This window comes from Episyrphus balteatus, chromosome 1 (genome assembly GCF_945859705.1).
Source record: "Episyrphus balteatus chromosome 1, idEpiBalt1.1, whole genome shotgun sequence".
Taxonomy (NCBI): Eukaryota; Metazoa; Arthropoda; class Insecta; order Diptera; family Syrphidae; genus Episyrphus; species Episyrphus balteatus.
Genome location: NC_079134.1, coordinates 170058921 through 170083871, shown reverse-complemented (window position 1 = coordinate 170083871; position 24951 = coordinate 170058921). Strand labels below are relative to the sequence as shown.

At 30.3% G+C, this 24951-nt stretch overlaps 4 protein-coding genes across 4 annotated transcripts; all 4 read left to right on the top strand.

Moving 5' to 3' along the window:
• The first annotated feature begins 3686 nt into the window (after positions 1-3686).
• On the top strand, positions 3687-5508 carry LOC129906694 (putative inorganic phosphate cotransporter). Its single transcript, XM_055982580.1, has 4 exons — positions 3687-3792; positions 3887-4023; positions 4080-5159; positions 5223-5508. The coding sequence occupies exons 1-4, from the start codon at positions 3777-3779 to the stop codon at positions 5409-5411; spliced, it is 1422 nt and encodes a 473-aa protein (XP_055838555.1). The 5' UTR covers positions 3687-3776; the 3' UTR covers positions 5412-5508.
• A 2451-nt stretch (positions 5509-7959) lies between these two features.
• Positions 7960-12234, top strand: LOC129912398 (putative inorganic phosphate cotransporter). Its single transcript, XM_055990616.1, has 3 exons — positions 7960-7987; positions 10753-10889; positions 10949-12234. Exons 1-3 carry the CDS (start codon positions 7960-7962, stop codon positions 12035-12037), a joined length of 1254 nt encoding a protein of 417 aa, XP_055846591.1. The 3' UTR covers positions 12038-12234.
• A 355-nt stretch (positions 12235-12589) lies between these two features.
• LOC129906688 (putative inorganic phosphate cotransporter) lies at positions 12590-16700 on the top strand. The gene is made up of 4 exons (XM_055982573.1): positions 12590-12723; positions 15137-15273; positions 15347-16423; positions 16488-16700. The coding sequence occupies exons 1-4, from the start codon at positions 12699-12701 to the stop codon at positions 16692-16694; spliced, it is 1446 nt and encodes a 481-aa protein (XP_055838548.1). The 5' UTR covers positions 12590-12698; the 3' UTR covers positions 16695-16700.
• Positions 16701-20551: 3851 nt separating this feature from the next.
• Positions 20552-22626, top strand: LOC129906691 (putative inorganic phosphate cotransporter). Its single transcript, XM_055982577.1, has 4 exons — positions 20552-20737; positions 20853-20989; positions 21042-22115; positions 22186-22626. The coding sequence occupies exons 1-4, from the start codon at positions 20713-20715 to the stop codon at positions 22381-22383; spliced, it is 1434 nt and encodes a 477-aa protein (XP_055838552.1). The 5' UTR covers positions 20552-20712; the 3' UTR covers positions 22384-22626.
• The last annotated feature ends 2325 nt before the right edge of the window (positions 22627-24951 follow it).

The window sequence follows — 24951 nt, the reverse complement described above, 5'->3', positions numbered from 1 at the left end:
AAACTATTAGCTAATAAATATTTTACTTAAAACTGGTAAAATTGAAATATCTTATATATAAAAATGAGTTCGTTAAGTGTGTGTGGCCTATAAACTCGCGTTTGGCTGGTCCGATTTTGGTAATTTTTTGTTTGTTTGAAAGGTATTCATATGTAGATGGTTTGTATCAAAAAAAAATAATACCTATTCTCCCACTTTCACATAGCTGTCAATTTGTACGAGTGAAAAAAACACTCTTGCTTTTTAAAAAGTTTAACTAAGCTTTATTTGTAAAAAAATATATTAAGACAGGCTTTCAAAATAATTATTATTGTTTATAGTCTGTGATGCCTGTCAACGTTTAAATTTGCTTGAAGCAGACACTCATTGGGACTCAACGCTTCCTGGTGCATCTGTTTTGTCTTCGCCACATCATATTGTTCTCAGTAAATATTATCACATCTAATCCTTCAAATCCACTCCAACTTTAGCATAATTTCCGTGATTAGGATTAGATACACCGAATGCGCCGTGTGACATTAAATCCACATTTGGATTACACAAATGAAAAAATGTATGATCAAGTTGTGATCTTTATTGAGGACACGTGTTTTGTTTGATGATTGCGAATAAAGCATTGGCACAATTAGGATTGGTTGCTCCAAATCGTGAGGAGCAAGATGTTCTTGATCAAGAAATACTACGCGGAAGGCAATACAATTGCGTTGAATTAAGAATACTTTTGTGCAAACCAATTCCCGAAGTATGACACAAGGTGTCATCAATCAGAGTTGTGGTTTGTATTTCTTAGATGCACCCGATGGTACGGAAAAACATTTTTGATATCATTACTTTTAGCATAAATACGATCTGAAAATAAAATAGCATTGGCTCTGGAAATTGCAGCCATGTTATTAGATGGTGGCCGTACAGCACACACGGTTCTAAAATTGCCTTTGAATATGCAGGTTAATGTAACACCTACAGTACCTTGCCATATTATTAAGGCCAAGCGAACAAAATACAATTTTTGGTTCATGTTGCTGAATTTTCAAAGTTTTTTTCGAAATATCTTGAATTTTATCTGTCCCATTTACTTGCACTTATCATGTAGATACGGATTCACTTAAAAAAAAGTCAAAGAATTCATACTTTTTGATACAAAATAACGTACAATAGGGGATACGCGCTAAAAAACGTTTCCTATGGAATTCACGCCCGGATAATTACCAGACCGGTCCAATACTTAATTTTTATGTACCGAGGAATAACGTGAGATGCTTAACTTTAATGGCAAGGATCGCATTTTGCATAAACAAAGAAACTCTGATCGTCTGGATAGTACGTAATTTTCTAAGATTTGGAGTAGTTTTTTTTTCGTATAAGACCAGACAAGTACGTTAATCAAATAAAAAAACATCCTCTGATCATTATTGGCTGTGCTGCTATTTCAGGGAAAGGATGAGGTTCTTTTTATATTGTGGAAAACGCCAAAGCTCCAGACCAAAACAAAAGGAGCTTGGGAACGTTTTGATTCTACGATTTCAGAATAGGCTCGAGACTCGAAGCATCTATATCTATGCAAGACGGGGTCCTTTGCCATAAAGTTAAGAATGTCACGTTATTCCTCGATATACAAATTCAAGTATTGGACCGGTCTGATAATTCTCCCGGCATGAATTCCATAGGAAACGTCTTTTGGAGCTTATTGCCTTATGTACGTTATTTTGTATCAAAAAGTATGAATTCTTTGACTTTTTTTTAAGGCAATTAAAGACGTTTCGACAAAAACTTTAAAAATTCAGCAGCATGAACCAAAAAATTGTATTTTTTCCCTTGGGCCTAATAATATGGCAAGGCTTTTTGATACATTATAGTCCTGGTATATCCAATGAATTCAAAAACTCCGTTTGGTAATTTGATACATTGCTTTCATTTGTGATAGGGTCAACCGATTTGTAGGCAAAACATTGTGCATTTATATAGTTTAAAATTGTTGCATTGATTTCAAAAACATTTTTATTTGTACCAGCCATTATTGCACGTTCACTCAGCCAAGTATGATTTTTGTAATTCGTCTTTATACTTGGATTGGAAATACACTTTGAATCAATTCATTTTTTGAATTTACACTGAAAAAATTGTTTTGAAGTGTAATTCGGCCTTCCGAATCAAGTGCCGCTATTCCATTAAGAATGTCCAATAACTGCATAAATTACAATAAATTGGTTAATGTTCATTACAATAAACCAGTTTTTTTCGGTTTAAATGTATTTTCAAACAGGTTTTGTTTTTTTAAAAAGTACACTCAGCGAAGCGGGTGGGGGCTAGCTAGTTATTCTATAGTTTTAAATACCGTATACAATTTAAAGACTTCATAAACGACCATTAAACTGTCTTCTCATTCAAAAATTTATTTAAAAAAGTCAATAGAATAATTGTAAGAAAATAAGTAGTGGCAAATTTTGTGGTAAATTGCGTGTAAAAATCGGAATATCAAAAATGCAATATTTTTCAAATTTCTTAAGGGTGTTAGAAGTTTAAGATAAAAAGAAACAAATACTGTTTGGTAGCGTAAAAACCGAAAGAATAATAAAATAGACCATAGCAAAAAAAAAATTATGTGTGCAATTCACACGTGGTTAAAGTGAAATCTTAAAAATCATTTTTCTTGCAAAAAAAAAAAAAAAAAAATCGAAAAAAAATATAACTTTTTTTTATTCCATCACTTTTTTTTATATGAGAACCTACAAAAAATTTTACACCATCTGAAAGCTTATTGTCTTACCTCGAAATATATATATCGATCAAGTCTCTGAGACATCTACAAAAATAGCTAGAGTTTTTTGAACTCAATCTGTTTTCATCAAAAAAAGCAAAAAAAAAAAAAAAACATGTATTTTTATGTTCTCATGCTATATTTAATTATATATCATATGAAAGCTTATTATTTCACCTTTCACATGACGTTTCAATCTTATTTCTGTGATGCCTATAAGAAAAGCTAGAATTTTTTAAAGCCAACCATGTCGAAATTCCAAACTCAAATTACGGTACTTCCTACACTGGTGGCTGGTCATCGATCGGCAACAGATTTTCACAGGTGTTTTGAGGTATTTTTCAAGTTTTTCAATTAAAGATTATATAACTTGTAGAGCACGTACCATTATGTGTGATATATCAAATGAAAGGTAATATTATATTATATTATTTGTTATGTGCTTTAGATCAAAAGATATAACGTGTTTAGAAAAAGAACATCTTTTCACCGTTATCTCAGAATTTTGAATATGAAATTAATTGAAATCTTTTACAATTATTATAATTTATTTAATTACCTATCTACTGTTTAAATTTCATTCATCTATCTATTAAAACAAAAAAGTTATGATCAATTGATTTTTTGTGTCGCTTTTTCGTTTCATCTTGTTTCAAATCACTACGATACTAAAGAAGTTTTCACTTAAAAAAAAATGTGTTTATTATAGCATGATTCTAATAATAGGGCAAAGTAAATATATATTTTTTTTTAATATCTTTAAAAAAATAGCATTTCAACATGTACCATATTCTTCTGCTTTTATCTTATCAAAAAGAAACTTGTCTATTTATTTGTTTAAGCAAAAATAACGTGCGAACATTTATAAGCACCCAAATATTAAATTTGGATAAAGTTAAAATTAGGTTCAGTATGATTTGAGATCTCTAAAAAAGACATTATCGTTATTGAAACAAATATAAATGGGAAACAGTGAAACTTGAATCTATTGGAGAAATTATTATAGTACTGTGGCATAATGACAGCAAGCAAAGGTTGGTTGGAGTATGATTTGAATTTATTGTAGCTCAAAAGAATATGAAGTTTTATGAGAAAGATGCCTTAGTTTTCTGTAAATTTTGGTTTCAGGTCCAATTTTTGGAGCACGCCATCTTCAAACACTTTTACTACATCTGGCGATTGGAGTTAGTTTTGTTTCAAGAGTTAACATTGCAATTACGTTGGTTGCAATGACCGATGCCCAAACAACAAATCCAAACTTTCATGTAAGTAACCTAAATTTAAAAAAATTCTAGTTCTCACTCAACTTTATTCTAAATAGGAATTCGATTGGAATGAAAAACAAAAATCATACATTCTCAGCAGCTTCTTTTGGGGCTGCACTATATCACAAATTCCTGGAGGATATGCAGCTAAAAGATTTGGCGTAAAAGCATCTTTATTAATTGGTATATTCATTAGTGCAATTTTAGGTCTATCGATACCGTTTTGTGTATTTTGGGGAGGTTGGAAAATATTTTGCTTCATACGATTTCTTCAAGGTTTATGTGAGGGTATACTTTTCCCCTGTGTTTTCCAGCATCTAGCAAAGTGGTCACCGGTGGAAGAACGAAATCGCCTTGGTGCGCTCAGTTTTATGGGTATTGAAAGCGGTATGATAGTGGCCATGTACGTAACTGGTTTTATTGCCGCATCGGATTTGGGATGGCCAGGAATATCGAAGGTTTTCAGTGGAGTTGGAATAATCTTTAGTTTGTTTTGGCTGATATTTGCTGAAAATACTCCAGCTGATGCAAAGTTAATAACTGCTGCAGAAAGAAAATACATTCTTTCATCTCAAGCAAATGCTGAAAATACTCAAGACAAGAAAAAGAGTATAAGAGTTCCATGGAAGGCTATACTAACATCTGGTCCGTTAATATCACTTCTAATAGTACGATTAACTGACAACTGTGGCCTTGCAACGATGGAGGCTAATATTCCAGCTTATCTTCATGGAGCTTTGAAAATGGAAATCACTGACAATGCGTTCTATTCAGCATTACCATTTGTTGCCACGTTTGTGTTGTCAGTTATTTTCATGTTTTCAGCAGACATAATAATGAAAAACAAATGGCTTTCATTGTTGATGCTACGAAAGGTTTTTAACACAATTGGTATGTGGGCTCCAGCAGCATTTTTGGTTGGCATTGGATTTCTAAGTGAAAGTCAAACAGCCTTAGCCATAACCTTTTTAACTTTGAACGTGGGATTGTGTAGTGGTGTTGTTATTGGGAGTTGTATGAATATAATCGATCTATCGCCAAATCATAGTGGAATTATAATGGGCTTTGTTAATACTTTGACGAGCATTTTTCGAGCTTTGGCTTTGATTGTTGTGGGACTAGTTGTTAGTGATGAGGTAAGTAACAAGCTGATTTATTTACCCAAATTTAAATTATAAGAAAATTATTTTCTGTTCTAGACCGATCGAATGCAATGGCAAATTGTGTTTCTAATAACAGCTGGATTATATTTCTTTGGGAACTTGCAGTTTTTGTTTTTTGCACAAACTGATGTACAACCATGGGATAGTGAAGATTTTATGACAAAACGTGATAATGAACGAGGAGGAGAAGTAAAAGAAACACCTTCGAAGAATAACTGTTCTTAAAAATGGGAAAATTGTTCGATCAAAGGAATGGTTTTCATAGAAGCTAAACATACAAGTTAGGAAAGTCATTGTTAAAATGTATTATCCTTTTTTTTATACTTTGGAATAATTAAAATAAAACGTCAACGAAACAATTAAACTTTGCATTTTTTTTGTTGTTAACGTTTTTTATTGCTAATATAGCTGCTGTCAATCTTATCAAATTTCTCTACCAAATGTATAGGTAATAGAAAAAAAAAACATTCAAACTTTCTTTAAATACAAAAATAGGTACAGTACAATAAATAGTAATAGTGTACAATAAAATCTGCTTAATTTATAACTTAATTGCTTTCACATTTGGTTTGTTTTGAATGGTCTATGAGTGTAACCGAATTTATTAAGAATTTTAAAGTATTAAATCATACTATAGTAAAAATGAAGATTTTGCATTATATACAGAATACAGTCTTATATAATTGTCTTGGCTAAAAGCAAAGAAATGATAACTATACCTAGAGGTTTTCTTGTTCTGAGTTCTTTCTTAACTAACTAAAATGGATCTTGAGAATGTTTTCTCTGATTGTTTTCTACCACTTTTCTAAACATAGATAAATGAAAGTTCGATGTTGATTTCTAGTCCCTGATATTAACAGAAATCGATGCTACCGAACCATTTTTTTGGGATTACCATGACCAAAATGTTAAATCGTATATAAAGATTTTTTTCACATTTCATCGACCATTTCATTTTTAAAACAATTAATTTTTCATTTTGAAACATTTCCAAGGATTTCGAAGTTTATGGTCTAAAATTTTGGGGTATACTTTTGGTTGCATATTGTAAGGCTTTTAAATTAGAAAAAAAGCTGATACAAATTTTTCGTTCAAAAAAGAGTTCCCGATGTTTTGAACATAGTAGTTGTAGAATATTATATAACAGTAAAATTAAAAGTTCACGATATACTAGCCCACGATATTCGACACCATAAATGAATAGATTCAATTTGGGCATACTAATTCATGAGAATCAACAAGAACAAAGTTTTCATTTTTTTACAAGACTTGACACTTGACAAGACAAGATACTTAGTGTGGTTTTCGCGTGTTACAATATCTAATTATAAGATAAAAAAACACGCTTAATAATGAATAGGCGTTCAATGAATTATTGTCCTGAAATCATTTTCATGAGATCGAAACAGAAATGAAATTCGGATTAAGTAGGTAGTAAAAAAGTTAAAAAAAAAATAATCAAGTTTGGTATTTTTTTTAACCCATTTCCGGCGGCTACCAGTTCCAGTTGACTAAGAAACTTGAGACCAACACAGATAGTGTGTAAAATTTTATTCAGTCGCAAATTAGATGACAAGAATTTCAATCACTGTAGACACAATTTTCAAATTTTTAATCGCGAGAAGCATAAGTGTTCACAGTCATTGAAATCCTTGATTCATTTTAGCGACTGAATAATCGCGCGACTAAAATCGCATGTGTGCGCCTAGCCTAAGAGTCTTGTTAAATCATACCAATCATCAGAATAAAGGGAACACTTTTCAATTTTCAAATTCCACTCGTGATTATAACATAACAATGGGTACAATTGACTTATTTGATAACGCTACAAGCAACTATAGGATTCGAATTCGAGTAAAAGAGTGTAACTGGCCAATTTTATCAAGTGCACTGGATGCAGCGTTGCTAAAATCCCAATGAAGTGCTCCGTTTCGACATCATCAAATGCACTGTCAACAAAGCAGAAAAACGTCTCCTATGCTGCAAGTGTTCTAGTCAAACCGTTTTATCCTTCAAGCTTCATCCAAAATACTTCGATGAATACCGCACAAAATCCCATACGAAAACTCAAATTTTGATAGTCCTAAAAGAGCACGAACATTTTTTTTTACAAAAAAAATCCATAAATAGGTCGATAAGATAATTTAACTATCTTTCCAAATCATTTTTTAGTTTATTAGAATTTATAAGAAGTCTTCAAACATGACATTGCGAAAACGCAACGCTAGGGGGAAATGGGTTAACGTAAGATGATATTGCGATATTCGAAATTTAAACTCTCAAACCGAAAACTGGAATATCAGGGTCATGAATCTATAAAATGATAATTTTTATTCTTATCAGCGCACGACTGAATGGAATTTTATAATGTTTGAAATTCGGAAGTCTTATCATCAAAAAATACACAGTAGTTATTTGCAATTAGCACAATTTTTTTTTATTGACAAAAACTTACCTATTTTTAACGTCCATTTTGTTTTGGAAAATGGCAGACTTTAATCGGTAAAATTATTAATGACAGATTAAAGTTTTATTTCAATCGAAAGCTATAAATATCATTGCCAAATTTTTAACCGATATTGTTTATATGGTCTTAGATTAACTTCTTTACAATTTTCTTAACAGAAATCTTTTGAGTTGAAAGAAAATTTAGTTTCATAGAAATTTTAGTAAGTTTTAACAAGTCATTGAAGGAGAAGTGTTTGAGTAGAAATGTACTTAAAGTGAAAAAGAAGAATTCAAAAATTTTAAAAGAGAAATTGTTTAACGTAAAATGGATATCAGTGAAAAAGAAAAGAAAGGTTGGTACCCAATCAAAGCACAAGAGTTATACGAAAACTTAAAATTATCAAGTGGATAACGAAGATTAAAAGGAAATAATAACACGGTGTTACAAAAATGAGGTTTTAAAATAAACGCGGGCGGAGACCTATCACGTTTTTAGAGCTAGTCGCACTGATTACGAAACGGTATTTAAAAAGTCCCTAACACCCCCAAAATCTGGAGTTAGAGGAAAAAAACTGTTTTTTTTTTACCTTCAGCCATTGAAAAAAATCTAGCTTCGTCAGCTTCGATTTTTTTACAGCTTATAATATGAGATAAATATACCTTTTCAACAATGTATAAAACATGTAACTCGGTTTAACCACCTAGAATTTATAAGCTGTCAAAGTTCAAAAATTCCATTTTTTTCGTCATTTATCCAACTTCGACATCAAATTAAAGTATATATATTTTCACAACAACATGCTGTTTTAAAAATATATTCCAAATCAAACGAGGTATTTTTTGTGAAAATCAGTTTAAAATTGGCTTAGAAAAAAAAATTTTTCCATTTCAACCCAGATACAGAAATTCGAAATTTTAGGTATAGAACAAAAATGTTGTTTGGGCACGTATAAGGATAACTTGGGCGCCAGGATTTCATAACGGGTTTTTGTAGAGGAGCTCAATACAAACATTTTTTTTTTTGGGAGGGGGGTCTATCTCCCCCCGTTTAGGTGGGAGGGGCAGTTTAAAAAATTATTAAAAAACAACGGCAACACTTACAGTAATAAATGATACCATTTCCGAAAGGCAAAATTGTACATTTAATTCTAATTTTTAAATCAATATATAGTCGAGTCAAATAAGACATAAAATTTGTAAAATCTCGGAATCCAGGGAAAGTCGATGCATCTGAAAAACGAGTATAGGGCTGCATTAGAAAAGGGTCAAATAAGAAAGTTAAAAAAAAAAATTTCACCGCTCTCGATTACAACAGTTTTTATGGACCGTTAACTGTCATTCCGTATGCAAGCTTCAATCGGAATTGTTGTCTCATTTTAGATTTTGATCAAACTTTGTAGGGATGTTCTCTAGGACTGTAAGGAAGCAAATCCATGATGATTTAATTTTAAGTTGCGTGGTTTCCCCGCTACCCGCATTCGAACTTTTTCAGAAGGTCTTTTTTATGTTATTATAGCTTTGCGTCTACTAAAGATATCTTTTTGTTTGAAACGCCATTTTAAAGCTTAAGAGTAGTAATTTTTGAATATATATTAAAAAATTACGTAGTAATTATCCCTGAATTAAAAATAATTTTTGAAAAACTGGTAATTTTGCTGATTTTTCATGGTTTTTGACTGGCTCCAGAACCTTGGCTATTATATGTAGGAAGCTTATACTTACCAAATATTAAATATAGATATTTTTCAACAAAATAAATCTAAAATGAACTCAATGGCTGTACTCCTTATGTAAAAATTTTAAGTTCAAAGTATTGAGTATTTTAAAAAAGCTAATTTTTATACTGTCATTTTCTACGATTTGACTAAACGAAGAAAGGTGAAACTTACAGTGTGTTAAGCTAAGAGTACGAACTAAATATATTATTAATTTCATGCTTCTATCTTATGTCAAACATAGTGCAATTATAGCCTTAAGTAGGGTTTTTTTTTGGCTTTTTAGCATTTTTGCGAATTTTCAAACAAGCGGTACACTAAGAAGATATGAAAATAACACAATTTTATTAAGAGGACTTAAAGTTAAAAGTTTCAACTTAACACACTGTTAGTTTCATGTTTCTATCTTTAGTCAAATTGTAAAAAATCATAGTATAAAAAAATATTTTTTCAAAAAACTCAAAACTTTGAACTTAAAATTTTTGCATAAGGAGTACAGCCATCGAGTTCATTTTAGATTTATTTTGTTGAAAAATATCTATATTTAATATTTGGTAAGTATAAGCTTCCTACATATAATAGCCAAGGTTCTGGAGCCAGTCAAAAACCATGAAAAATCAGCAAAATTACCAGTTTTTCAAAAATTATTTTTAATTCAGGGATAATTACTACGTAATTTTTTAATATATATTCAAAAATTACTACTCTTAAGCTTTAAAATGGCGTTTCAAACAAAAAGATATCTTTAGTAGACGCAAAGCTATAATAACATAAAAAAGACCTTCTGAAAAAGTTCGAATGCGGGTAGCGGGGAAACCACGCAACTTAAAATTAAATCATCATGGATTTGCTTCCTTACAGTCCTAGAGAACATTCCTACAAAGTTTGATCAAAATCTAAAATGAGACAGCAATTCCGATTGACGCTTGCATACGGAATGACAGTTAGCGGTCCATAAAAACTGTTGTAATCGAGAGCGGTGAAATTTTTTTTTTTAACTTTCTTATTTGACCCTTTTATAATGCAGCCCTATACTCGTTTTTCAGATGCATCGACTTTCCCTGGATTCCGAGGTATAAAGCTAATTTGACTCCACTAATATTATAACAAATAGTTTTTGAAATAATCGATTTCAAAGTTAAAAATAGGCGAAAAAAAAATTTTAAAGCTCATTTTATACTATTTTTGTCCAGATTGTGAATTTTAATAAAAAAAATTACTCAATCAGAAAACTACCTCAATTGATTCCTTATCGAACAGTGAAAACTATATGTTTTTATGTCTTCTAGTTTTTGAGAAAATTGAAAAATAAAAACAAATAAAACAAAAAATATTTTGAAAAAAAGAAAAATCTGATAAAATAATTTTTCAATTTTCTAAGCACTTCTAACTTTTCTTTCCAGGTCCTGTGATTGGAGCCCGACATCTTCAGACTCTATTGCTTTTCCTAGCAATCGCTGTTGGCTATGCTGGTAGGATAAATGTTTCCGTATCACTTGTTGCTATGACAGATGCAGAAACTACAAATCCCAATTTCGAAGTAAGCCTTTATTGTTTTCTGTTGAAAACGACAATTTTAATGAAAAAATTTGATCATAGGAATTCAATTGGGATGAAAAACAAAAATCATACATCCTCAGCAGTTTCTATTGGGGTTATGTGATAACACAATTTCCTGGTGGCTATATGGCACGAAAGTTCGGTGTAAAAACTGTTATTTTCATTTCCATTCTTGGATCTTCTTTTTGTAATATAATAATTCCATTTTGTGTACCTTGGGGTCAATGGCAGAGTTACTGTGCCATAAGAGTTCTACAGGGTTTGTTTCAAGGAGTGATTTTTCCATGTGCTCATGCACATTTGGCCATGTGGTCACCAGTTGAGGAACGAACTCGTCTCGGTGGACTAAGTCATCTGGGAATTGAAGTTGGCACAATTTTAGCTATGAGTTTAACAGGAATTATCGCTGCATCAAGATTTGGATGGCCTGGAATTTCATATGTTTATGGGGGAATCGGGATTGGATTTTGTCTAATTTGGATGATATTTGCTGAAAATTGTCCAGCAAATGCTCGATTTATATCTTCCGGGGAGAGAAATTTCATTCTAGCTTCGCAGGCTTCTAGCGATGGAAATACCAAAGAAACAATACCCATTCCCTGGAAAGCAATTCTTACTTCTGTGCCATATTTATCGCTGATAGCTGTTCGAATCAGTCAAGGATGGGGCTACAATGTTATGCAAGCTCAAATTCCCGCATATCTTCATGGCGTTCTAAACATGAATATCAAAAGCAATGCTTTGTACTCAACTCTTCCCTACATCGCAATGTTGATTTGTGCGTTGGTGTTCCTTTTTGCAGCTGAAATAGTTCTGAAAAAGCAATGGGCTTCGTTGACAGTTGTCCGAAAGACCTTAAACACTATTGCAATGTGGGGTCCAGCTGCATTGTTAATCGGTGTTGGATTTATGGATGACAGTCAAAAGGTTTTGGCCATAATTCTTTTGACTTTGAATGTTGGTCTAAATGGTGGTAATACTATTGGAAGTCTGTTAAACACAATTGATTTGTCACCAAATCATGCTGGTATTTTGATGGGAATATTGAATTGTATATCGAATATTATTCCAATTATAACTCCATTAGCAGTTGGAATTATTGTTTATGATGAGGTAAAGAGGGCTTGAAGTATTTTTTCCTCAAACCAGTTCAACAAATTTTTGTTTTTGCTATTTCAGACCCAACGATCACTTTGGCAGATTATTTTCATAATTGCAGCTGTTTTCTTCTTCTTCGGAAATCTTCAATTTATTTTCTTTGCCTCGACTAACACGCAGCCTTGGAATGATGAAGATTTTCTTTTGAAACATGACAAAGAACGAAACTCTAACAATATCAAAAAATCTTCATTAAATGATACTCGAGCGCCATCAGAAATAAACTTGAAAACACTTGTTTACTAAAAATAACAATTTTTATTATTATTTATTGCTGACCAATATTTTTTGGGCTTGTTTTAATACAAAATGACGCTTGTCAAGGTGGAAAGAAATAATTCTTGGTTCGAAGTTTTATTCTTATCTAAGTTTTTTTTTTATGGTTAAAAGTCTAGTGGAGATTGTCATGATGTCAATAAAGTTATTATTATTATTTATTGTTTAAGATTAACTTAAATAAGTATAATTATAGTTAATTAGTTTATTATAGTGAAATATACGATTAGGAATGAAGTGCAGCAGTGACAAAAGCACAAATGCAGTCGCATTTGTAACTTTAAGATTTTGAGGAGATAGTTTATTTTTACTAAAATTAGTTTCATTGTTTATTTTGGAATCGAAGTTTACGTAAATGGCTGCAACTGCAGTTATAAAAGGTCAGTTTTTGATTATTATGTTTTTTTTTGTTTGATAAGCTGTGGCATAGTTCTTTAAACCGTTGCGTTGCAAATTTTTATTTTTAAATTAAGTCTTTGAGTATTGTTTCAGAAATGATTTTCTTCGGTGTTTTGTAGATAATAGTTCTCGCCAATTGTTGTAAGTCAGTTTTTCGGATATCGTTAGTGACGAATATGTCCTTTAGTATTTTTCATTTCATTTATTTTATTAAATCAACTTAATTTTAAGATTTACATCTTATTTATAATTAAGTGCTAATTAAGGAAAATTACAAAAGGCATCTTCAATTAAATTTAAAAAAAATATAAATAAAAGTTAAAAAAAAAAATAATAGAGCAGTTTATAATATTTACATCCCCTAAAAATTACATGAATAAAGTTAATAGCAAAAGAAAAAAAGTTAACAGAACAGCAGCAACATCAACAGCAATCATTAAACTGGGGCCGCATCTATAGGATTAGGGTACTTCCTACACTGGTAGCTGGTCATCGCCAACAGATCTCCACAGGTGTTTTGAGGTATGTTTCAATTTTTTCAATTTAAGATTGTGTAACTTATAGAGCACGTACCGTTATGTGTGATATATCAAATAAAAGGTTATGTTATCACATCAGCATGCGTATTAAAGTTAAATCAAATTTGTATGTGCACTAGATCAAAAGATGTAACGTATTTTGGAAAAGAACATCTTTTTACAGTTATCTCCGAATTTTGAATATGAAATTAATTGAAATTTTGTACAATTATAATTTATTTAATTACCTATCTACAGTACAAATTTCATTCATCTATCTATTAAAACAACAAAGTTATAACAAGTTGAAGTCGTGTCGCGTTTTCGTTTCATCTTGTTTCAAATCACTACGATACTAAAGAAGTTTTCACTTCAAAATAATGCATCTGATGCATTTGATTTCAAGGTCAAATTATAGAGCATCAAACTCAAGATTGGAGCACTAAATTAGCTTCAAATGATCCACATATTTAGCTTACTTGATAACTGTGAAAAGATTTCAAATAGCTTTTTAGTTTAATACCATTATTTTAATCATTTAATTTAATTTAAAAATAAAGCACGGGTTTTTTTTAAGTGTAAGATCATTCATGTAACTTTTTTTTTTTAACAAACAACGTAAATTTAACTACCTTGTTTCCAATGAAGCTAATAATAATCTTCTATTCATAACCATTTCGAAAATAAGTGATTTTTATTGATAAAGTGTATGAGTTTTAAAATATTACCTACAAACGCTCATATTTATTGACTAATTTAAAAACATGTTTTTTCTTAAAACATGTTAAGTGAATATTAGAATATGCGAATTTTCCCCAAACTTGGGACTATTATCAAGAGATTTGACATCCAGAAGAGAAAATCATAAATGAAATGTCGGTTTTATTGCCAATTGGCAATTAATGATATAAAATTTATTTTGAAATTTGTCAAAAATGTATTAAATTAGTAAAAAATAATTAAATTAGACAAAATGGCTTTTAAGTAGTCTAACACAGCGAAGACTTTTTTAAAACTTCTTAAAATAAGTTTTGAATATTATTTGAAAGATTCATTAATGATCAGCACGATTTATTAATTTTTATTTTTAAAAGTTTTTATTTAGACAAAAAATGTTATGCATACGCCATAGTGACCCGAATAGTTCGATTTATCATTGATTTTCCAAGATATAGCTCAATCCAATATAAATATAAAGACACAAATATATAAACACCTACATAAAAAGAATTTAAAGGTAAAGCTATTTGATGGATTGGTAGGTTTACAGGGTGATACAATGGGAATATGCTAAAAAGCTAGAGCGTGAAGACAAGAGAAAACTCGTATGAGAAAAAAAAAATTATTCAAAATCAACGGTTCCAGTTACAATAACGTGCTAAACTGTGTTTTAAGGCTAATAACCTTTCATTTTGTTTTTAAGTTAAGTTGTTATATATGAAAAGTTTCTGGAAAAAATATATTTTCAAACTTAAAATTAAAAAAAAAAATAATTAATTTCGTATTTAAAATTCAATGTACCTACTTATTTTGTCAGTTTTAAGAAGTTTTTAAACGCATCAGGTTCAGCTGACTTCTTTGGCATGAATTTGGTGATGATTTACACTATTTTCCCAGCATAATATAGCTGAGACTTGTTGATTGGATCACTTGAAGTATTGTATGTAAGGCTGCAAAGTCTCGTGGTCCAAGTTGCACATTTTGAAACAACTGAATTAAAAATAATAAATAGTACTGTTTTGTGAGGTGTTGAAATTTCTATAGGAATAGAACTTGAAAAGGTGCCAATTTTAATATTTACTACCCGTGCCTAAATTTAAGCTTGGGAGAATAATAATAATAATAATTTCCTTCTATTTTGCACTATAATTTGCAGGACCTGTTATAGGCATTCGACATCTTCAAACTCTACTACTTTTCTTCTCAATTCTGGTAAACTATGCTGGAAGACTCAACATTTCTGTTTCATTGGTTGCCATGACAAATGCAGATACCACAAATCCTGATTTCCATGTATGTAAAGAAATTAAAAAATTCCTCCACTTTATTTGTAGGTGTAATTACTTTTTTTTTTTCATTTTTCTAGGAATTTGATTGGGATGAAAAGCAAAGATCTTATGTTATAAGTAGTTTCTATTGGGGTTACTTTATTACCCAATTTCCAGGTGGTTATATGGCCCGGAAGTTTGGTGTTAAAGCTACAATTTTGATGGCAACACTTGGATCTTCACTTCTGAATATAATAGTTCCATTGTGTGTTTACTGGGGTGGTTGGCAGATTTATTGTGGCATTCGTATACTTCAAGGTCTATTTCAGGGAATGGTTTTTCCATGTGTTCATGAGCATCTAGCCAAATGGTCTCCTATTGACGAGAGAACCCGTTTGGGTGGACTAAGCCATACTGGAATTGAATGTGGAACAATTGTTGCTATGGGTTTATCGGGTATTATAGCTGGATCGAGTCTTGGATGGCCTGGGATATCTTATGTGTTCGGAGGAATTGGAATTGTATTTTGCGTTCTTTGGATGATTTTCGCAGATAACACTCCATCGGAAGCTCGATTTATAACAGATGAAGAGAAAATATACATTCTAACTTCACAAGAAAGTGCTGGTGGAAATGATTCAGAACGAAAAATTCCAATTCCATGGAAAGCTATATTCACCTCAATTCCATTTCTTTCTTTGCTGAGTGTGAGAATATTACAAGGATGGGGTTTTACAACAATGCAAGCTCAAATTCCAGCTTATCTTCATGGAGTATTGAAAATGGATATTAAAAGTAATGCATTGTATTCAACACTTCCCTACTTGACAATGTGGATTCTTTCGAATGTCTATTTAATAGCTGCTGATATCATATTGAAAAATAAATGGGCATCTTTGAATGTGACGAGAAAAACCATGAACACAATTGCTTTATGGATTCCAGCTGCATTGTTAATTGGAATTGGGTTTCTTGACGAAAATCAAAAGGCTCTTGCTGTCACTTTTATGACACTGAATGTAGGCTTAAATGGAGGACAAACGATTGGAAGTTCTTTGAACACAATCGATTTATCACCAAATCATGCTGGAATTTTGATGGGTATAGTCAATTCGATAGCTAATATTGTCCCGATTTTGACGCCCATTGCTGTGGGGATAATTGTTTATGATGAGGTTAGAAATTGTAGAATTTATCTGCTTTTCAGGAATTTTTTAAACAAGTTTTTTTATTTTTCAGACTCAAAGAACACAATGGCAAATAGTTTTCGCTATCGCAGCTGTACTCTTCTTTTTGGGAAACTTGCAATTTCTTATTTTTGGTACAACTGATACTCAACCGTGGAATGATGAAAATTTCATTAAGGCTGAAAGTGGTCTAAATGGAAGGAAAACTTCTGAGACTCATGAAAGAAATCTAAGCAAAGCTAATCTCGAAGTATATTGAAATTAAATTGAGAAATATTATTTTGTAAAAGTTGTAAATAAATTAATTATAAAAAGTTTTTTTTTTGTATACTGTTTTAAATTTTTTGTGCTCAATTCTGCAAAAATCTTCTATTTGTATATTTTTTATTTTTATCAAACATCAAAAATCTTAAATTCAAAGTTACGCGGACAAAATAATTGGTATCTGCCAGCCAATATATTGTTCAAATTTATAAGCAAGTATGTGAGACGTAGAAGTGGTTTTAGATAATATTATTGTTTTTTTTTTTTTCAAATATAATGATAATTTTACTCTATAAAACATTTTGTGAATAAATTAAATTAAATTTAGGTCTGTTTATATATTTAAATTAGGTATTTAACAATATTTGATTCAATCTAAAGATTTTGTTTCTTCTAATTTAGTTTATAAAGTGTAGTCTTATCGATGAAACATATAAATAAGGATGGTCAAAAATCGAAGATATGAAGATAAAGGTGTTTGAAAAGCTAAAATTTTAACATGTTGTTTAGTTTTTGTTTGTATAAATTATGCTTATTTTAATGAAAAAATGCTTTTGCATTAATCAAGTTAATGAATTGTTAAATAAAAATTTATTAAATAAACAATTTGCCACTGTGATAGTTTAGAAATAAAATCAGCTGTGATTGGAGACATCTTAATATAGTGACAATGGGTAATATGCATACAAAAATAGTAAATGCTTTTACTTGAAAAATTGAAAAGTTTTAACTTTTTTAATTCACATTTTAAGCATATCATAACTAGTATAATATACTTATTAACTCTCTTGCACAAGTATTTACTATTTTTTATGCATATGAATATTATATGACGTATATATTTTGGCAGCGACCACTAAACGTGAACGTGCTTACTTTAAGCCGCTGCAGTTTTTAATCAATGTAAAGGGTATATATTGGTCGCGTGTTTTTAAATATTTTATTAATCAAAAGAATAATTATAATGATGGAGAGCTCATATTCGAATTCATCTGGAGAGTTTTATTTAATGTTTGTATGTAAATGATGTTGAGCAATGTTTTCATGGCGAAACTTCTCAAAACAAAACAACAACAAAATTTTGAAAAGTTCTTAATTTCTTGTTTATTCTATGTGACGGCCTTTACTGTTATTGTTTTTACTTGATCTATAGGGCAAGTATTGGTTTCGTGTCGAAAAAAAATTTGAGGTTTTAATCAAAACCAAAATTACGATGATGGAGAATTCCGAAAAAGTGAGTCTCGCAATTCCGTCCGTGCGTCTGTTCGTCCATCTGTACACATTTCCAAATATCTCGAAAACGACTCTAACGATTTTGATTTAACTTTTCAGGCGTAACATTCAAAGCAATTGTAGTAAAACTGCATTTTTAGTTTTCCTCAAAAAAGTCAAATAACAAAAAAAAATGTTTTTTTCATTTAACAAAATTTTGCCCTAAATGTTAGCTTTTGCCCTAACATCAACAAAATTTCTTTAAAATTCATATAGACCCAGCTCTTCAAATCTACAAGTAAACTAACATAAAAGTCCAATTTTAAAGTTTAAGTGACCTCAACTCCAAATTTATAAAGCGTTTCGCCCAGGTACGACAGTGGGCTCATAAGTTAGATCTGTCGTACCCTTACTAAGACGCCTTATTTAAAAATAATTTAAATATTTTTTTGTTATTTTTGTTATTTTTTCTTCGTTAACATAAAAGTATTTTGAACTGCAAGAGCAAATACGTGCGACTCAGTCTTGCATTTTATTTTTGTCGTTTTCCATTTATAACAGCAGTAAAGAAATTTTTAAGCTTGAAATATTAAAAAAAAAAAATAGAAATTTTAAGAGACAGGAAAAATCATGAGAAGGTTTTTTTTATAAATTTTTTTAGTGAGGGGGAGGGGGGGGGGTAATGGAAGAATTCATAACATAGTAAATAAGCGTCACTAATATAATGCACCTATATCATATTATATAAGAACATCATAAAACTAAATTTACATATAAAACAGACGAATGTAATAACGACACTTCTGCTCTCTAGCAGTGATTTGCAGATATAGCGCCGTTTGGTACTTTAGTATGTACTTAGGCCGAATTGCGTTAAAATGTTGACGTTTGGTTAAATTTTGGTTAAATTTTGGTGAATAAAATTAGTTAAAATTTACCCAGCTGCGGAGCAGGGTAAAATTTGACACTAGTGGTTAAAATTTGACGTTTCTCATGAAAGAAAGATCAAGATAGATTTGAAATTATTTTTGTTACAATGCGTTGATATTTTAAGAAATGTTAAAGTATTAATAAAAATACTTCCTCAAATTTGTCTTAATTTTTATTCTTTAAATTGTTAAAAAAAAAATATTCTTTATTTTAGAAATTAAAAAAAATAATTTTTTTGTTTTCTCTAAATTATACGCTATTAAATAAACAAATAGCTTGTTAAAGGCTTATAATACATTTTTTTTTGTTATAAGCTGTAAGCTTGTAAACTAATAAAAATAAAAAAAAAAACTTGAAAAACTGAAAATGTACGAATTGATTGTTTGTTTTTTTATTTTTTATATTTCTATTTTGTTGGCAGCTGGTGAACTATGAATTAGTGTTCGAAGACTGAATTAAAAATGTCTTTTTGATCGTAATGAAGTGGGAACAATTTTATTTATCGATAAATATAAAAAAAGTATGTGAAATTCAGAGTTTCTTACATTTTCATACTAGAATATTTAATTTTATATATTTTCAGCTGGGTTTTGTTAAAAAAAATAATTAATTGAATATAAGAAAAACCATTTTTGAGGGTAATTTTGTTTTATGTTGAGGGAATCTTAATCAAAGTAGGTAGTACCAAATAAAAAGTCCCATTTAACACATTTTAACCAAATTCGCACAGCAAAAAAAATAAATTTGATCCCTTTCTTAACCAAACGTCAAATTTTAATCGTGGTAGAAAAATTAACCAACATTTTTACGCAATTCGCACACGGCCTAAGTTTCAAGCATCATAACTACTAAGCATCCGACCAAAAGTTGATGAGATATCAGTTTCTTATCAAAATTTTGTAGATCAGACGAAAGCTTTTGGACAACTCCCCTCACATTATACTTGAATGGATAAGATTATGGTGAATATCACATTAATCGAGATAAATTTTTCAATGAGTGCAGACAGCGAGCGTTTAGCCAAGGCTAACGCTCGAATTATGTCGAAAATTAGATTAGTATCTTTATAGATGGTTAAGTAATGCTTTTGAACCCCACCTCTTGATTTTATTGATTTAAATAATACTTAGTTGTGTAGTTTTGGCTAGGTTGAAACAAAATTTATTTTTGTCTTTTGTTTGGGGTTTTTATTACTATTTTTTTTTTTTTTTTTTGTTAAATATTAATTTTAAGTTTTTCATTTTTATTTCCAATTGTTGTGCCTCCTTACACACCAGAGGAAATAGTCGTGCGTTGAACTCAGCACACTTCAATAATTGTAATGTTTACTTTGATTGTCCATTCGTTATCATTTTTCGGATATTGTTTTAGGTCAATAAAAGTGCAATAAGACAATAATTGAATTGTGCTGACTCTATTAAACGTGCTGACGATTATCCACTGAAGAAGTTGGGTTCGCGACTAATTCAAAACGTAAAGAAGAGTGTAGTTCGAATCTTTATCCCTACTGTTAACAGTTATAACACAATCTTAAAATAAAGTATCTTTAAATTCTTAAAACAAATTTTATTAATTTTATATTGGAATTCTGATTAAAAGAGATACAAAGTTGCAAAAAACTGTTATTGTTATTATCGTTCAGATATAGTGGCCTTTTTATCAACAATACTTTGGTAGAACAAACTGATAACGGATTTATTTCGAACCTACTTGTTTGTATTATATTTTGTAGTATTAAATTTAAAGGTTCCAGATAAACTACTTTACCGCTCTCCAAAATGTGTAAATTAAAATAATAATAAATACAAATTTTGGCTCAGTTAAAAAAGTGCTCTGCTTGGGAATATTATAGATTTTATTAACTATCAAAAATGGGTCAGGACTACAAAATTAAAGGTCAGTTTTTGACTAAAAGTAAATAAAAATAAGTAAAGTAACAATAGAGTTAACATCTAAACTTAAATTTTCCAATATTGCTAAATAAGTTACGTTTTTCGTTTTAATTTTTTAGGTCCGGTTGTTGGAGCCCGTCATCTTCAGGCTGTCCTAATCAACTTAGCTATGTTAACTTGCTATTTACAAAGAGTAAATATTTCTTTGTCAGTAATTGCTATGACCGATTCAAAAACAACCAATCCTGATTTTCCTGTAAGTTCAAAAACAATACATTTAAACTTATTTTAACAACTTTAATCATCAGGAATACGATTGGGATGAGAAGCAAAGATCTTACATTATTAGCAGTTTCTTTTGGGGCTATATTGTAACACAATTTCCCGGTGGATTTATGGCACGAAAATTTGGCGTCAAAATTACAATCTTTACAGCAATGTTTGGATCTTCATTATTCAATCTACTGATACCATTTTGTGTACCTTGGGGTCAATGGCAAGTTTACTGTGCCATTCGAGTTATACAAGGTCTATTTCAAGGCTTGGTCTTTCCAAGTGCTCATACTCATTTGGCTATGTGGTCTCCTCCTGAGGAACGAACTTTTTTGGGTGGACTTTGTCATCTTGGTGTTGAGACTGGTACAATTCTAGCCATGGTTCTAACAGGGATTATAGCTGCATCAGATATCGGATGGCCAGGAATATCATATGTTTATGGAGGAACCGGGATTGTATTTTGTGTTTTATGGTTCATTTTTGCTGAAAATAGTCCAACGAATGCTCGATTTATAACTTCAGGAGAGAGGAATTACATCCTCAATTCTCAAGGCTGTATTGAAGGTGAAACAAAAGCGAATAGTCCAATTCCATGGAAGTCAATTTTCACATCGGTTCCATTTATTTCGCTGCTTCTTGTCCGAATTGGTCATAATTGGGGTTCATCTACAACACAAAGTCAAATTCCAATATATCTTCATGGAGTTCTAAATATGAACATTCTCTCTAATTCCTTCTATTCGTCACTTCCTCATATAGCCACTTGGGTTTTATCGTTTGTATACTTCACAGCTGCTGAGGTAGTGTTGAAGAATAAATGGGCATCTTTGTCTGTGGTTCGTAAAACCATAAACACTATTGCTTTGTGGGGTCCAGCGGCCATGTTAATTGCTGTTGGATTTTTGGAATCGGATCAAAAAGTATTAGCCATAACGTTGTTAACTTTAAATGAAGGTCTCAATGGAGGACATACAGTTGGAAGTTTGTTGAATTTAATTGATTTGTCACCAAATCATACAGCTGTTTTGACAGCAGTGCTAAATTGTATTACAAATACTGTTCCAATGATAACTCCACTTGTTGTTGGAATGATTGTTTATGATGAGGTAAAAATGTTATTTTGTTCTTATTTGCGAAATGTGAGTTAATTTTGTGTTTTTCTTCTTTTTTTTTAAGACTCAACGAACACTTTGGCAAATAGTTTTCATTATTGCTGCAGGATTTTTCTTTTTTGGAAATTTACAATACCTTTTCTTTGGATCAACGGATGCTCAACCTTGGAATTATGCAGAAGTTATACACAAAAATGAGAGTGAACAAAAACGAAATTCGGAAGTTAGCAGAAATGAGAAGAAATTAATACTCGTGTTATAGTTTAATTGTAAAATATTAAGAGTTTAAAAAAAAAAACATTAAAGTTTTAAAAAAGAGATTTAAATTGCATAATTTTTGTTTGCTTTTTTTTTATTAAAAACTAGTGATTTCAAAAAATGTTTATGTGACTTAAATATACCTGCATACTTTTATTCTTTAGAAAAAATATTACGCTTTAAGATAGTTTATTTTTTGTAAGCTTACACAAAATTTAACAAAATGAAAAAATAAAACCGAAATTAATATTTTTCGCTTTTTTTTGTAAACTATGATTGGCTTCAAAAAATTTTTCTTTTTTTACTTAAAAACGTACAGAAGTAAATAAAGTCTTAATTCTTAGCTTAAATATTATACTATGAGATGGCATTATTATCTTATAAATGTTTACATAAAAAAGTTGAAAAAAAAAAATTCAATTTAATTTAAATTAATAAAAGAAGTGTTCAAGATTTTTTACTATGATTCTATGTCGAAAAACTAATTTACAAGAAAAAGTATGCTTATTAGGGTGGGTCAAAAAAATCGAAATTCTTTTTTTTTGATTTGGTACTCCGAAAAATCGATTGCTAGACACCTTTAGAATATACACACCAAATATGAGCTCTTAATATTAATGGGAAGGTGCTCCGCTTCGCAATTTTCCATTTTTACTTCAAGCTTCTACTGAAACAAATCATTTTTTTTAAATCGATTTTTTAGCAAATTTCTTTACCAATGCCCACTGATTTCAGTAGTTTTCTTATGACTCGTATGCATTGCGATTTGGATACGATTATCTTCTAAACGGTTAAAGCAATCAATTTGATTCCAAGGAATTTTTTATAGAACGTTTAAGCCTCTACAAGAATATATCTTGCTAATTTGAAAATATTTGAATTTTCAGTGAATTAAAAAATTTTGAAAAGTAAAAAATGTTTTTATAATTTTTTTTTAATTTTGAGCTCGAATATCTTTAGAATGGTTAGATTAATGAAAAAAGTTACTAAGACATTTTTTGTGGAACAATCTATTTCCTACAAGAATATGTCTTGCGCGTTTGATTATTATAATTTTTCAATTTGTTACAAAATTAAGAACAAAAAACGAATTTTTAAAGATTTTCTCGATTTTTGGACCTCAAATATCTATTAAACGGTTAGATTAACAAAAAAAAATGTACAAGGCCTTTTTGTAGAGCGCTCAATTTCCTACAAGAATTTGTAAAGAAATTTGCTTAAAAATCGATTTAAAAAAAAAATGATTTTTTTTTTAGTAGAAGCTTGATGTAAAAATGGAAAATTGCGAAGCGCAGGACCTTCCCATTGATATTAAGAGCTCATATTTTGTGTGCATATTCTAGAGGTGTCTAGCAATCGATTTTCCGGAGTACCAAATCAAAAAAAAAGAATTTCAATTTTTTTGACCCACCCTAATTCTTATGTTTTTAAACAATTTTAAATATTTTCCCAAAAAACTTAAAAAATGCCTTTAATCCAAAACGAAAAAAAGGCTTCTCAAAAACTTTTTGACATAGAATCTTACCTTACTATTCATTTTGTCTAAAGAGTAAGCCAAAATAGAAAAAAAAGTTGGGTCACTGTGGTGTATGCGTACTTTTTTAAATTAAGTACATCTTGCACTTCAAAGCACTTTTAGGTTAGTTTACTTGTCGGTTTAAGAGCTGCCTCTATGGGTATAAATTTTAAATAATTTTTTTTGACGTTGGGGAAGAGGTGACATTTAGGGCAAATTTTTTTTCAATGAAAAATTTTTTTTGTTTGTCTTTTTTGAGAAAAATTATAATGCAATTTTATGTCAATTGCTTTGAATATTACGTCTGCAAAGTTTAATCAAAATCGTAAGAGCCCATTTCGAGTTATTTGGTATAACTTGAAAAATTTGTATGGGAGGTACATTTTCTAAGTGAAATATAGGTATATATAAAAAAAAAAAAATTTTCAAAATTCTATAAAAAATCATCTGTACCAAATTTGGAGAAAATCCATCGCGTTTACGCTGTGAAAATGTGTACACATGGGCGCACGGACGGAATTGGGAGACCCACTTTTTCGGAATTCTCCATCATCGTAATGTTGGCTTTAATTAAAACCTCAATTTTTTTTTTGACACGAAACTAATACTTGCTCTGTAGAGCAAGTAAAAATTTTTTCCATGTAAATAAATTAATAGATAGTATAATATGATACTGTTATAAAAAAAAAACGATTTTTGGTCTTTAATCCAGATTTTGGCCCTAAAAAGCGGCCTTTGCTAGAGTAAGTACTTTAAATTTAAATAAATCTACACAGTAAAATTTTCTTATTTTTTTTTTCAATTCTTAAATTTTCAAGCAATTGTTTTCAAGTTATTATAGCAATGTCCTTACCCAAGAGTATTTTATCAGCTTGAATTCAGTTTTAAGTAACAAAACTTGCAATAATATAATTAATTACATATTCTAATTTTTTACTTGCTCAATAGGGCAAGTATTGGTTTCGTGTAAAAAAAAAAATTCGAGGTTTTAATCAAAACTAACATTACGATGATGGAGAAGCCCAAAAAAGTGGGTTTCGTCATGACGTCCGTCGG

Bases quoted from the DNA above. Each gene is read 5' to 3' on its own strand.
- LOC129906694 (XM_055982580.1), top strand. The intron at 4,024-4,079 runs GTAAGTAACCTA...TATTCTAAATAG, and splicing joins CAACAAATCCAAACTTTCAT to GAATTCGATTGGAATGAAAA. The intron at 5,160-5,222 runs GTAAGTAACAAG...TTTCTGTTCTAG, and splicing joins GACTAGTTGTTAGTGATGAG to ACCGATCGAATGCAATGGCA.
- LOC129912398 (XM_055990616.1), top strand. From the start codon at position 7,960: ATGGATATCAGTGAAAAAGAAAAGAAAG. The intron at 7,988-10,752 runs GTTGGTACCCAA...TTTTCTTTCCAG, and splicing joins CAGTGAAAAAGAAAAGAAAG to GTCCTGTGATTGGAGCCCGA. The intron at 10,890-10,948 runs GTAAGCCTTTAT...ATTTGATCATAG, and splicing joins CTACAAATCCCAATTTCGAA to GAATTCAATTGGGATGAAAA.
- LOC129906688 (XM_055982573.1), top strand. From the start codon at position 12,699: ATGGCTGCAACTGCAGTTATAAAAG. The intron at 12,724-15,136 runs GTCAGTTTTTGA...TATAATTTGCAG, and splicing joins TGCAACTGCAGTTATAAAAG to GACCTGTTATAGGCATTCGA. The intron at 16,424-16,487 runs GTTAGAAATTGT...TTTATTTTTCAG, and splicing joins GGATAATTGTTTATGATGAG to ACTCAAAGAACACAATGGCA.
- LOC129906691 (XM_055982577.1), top strand. From the start codon at position 20,713: ATGGGTCAGGACTACAAAATTAAAG. The intron at 20,738-20,852 runs GTCAGTTTTTGA...TTAATTTTTTAG, and splicing joins TCAGGACTACAAAATTAAAG to GTCCGGTTGTTGGAGCCCGT. The intron at 22,116-22,185 runs GTAAAAATGTTA...TTTTTTTTTAAG, and splicing joins GAATGATTGTTTATGATGAG to ACTCAACGAACACTTTGGCA.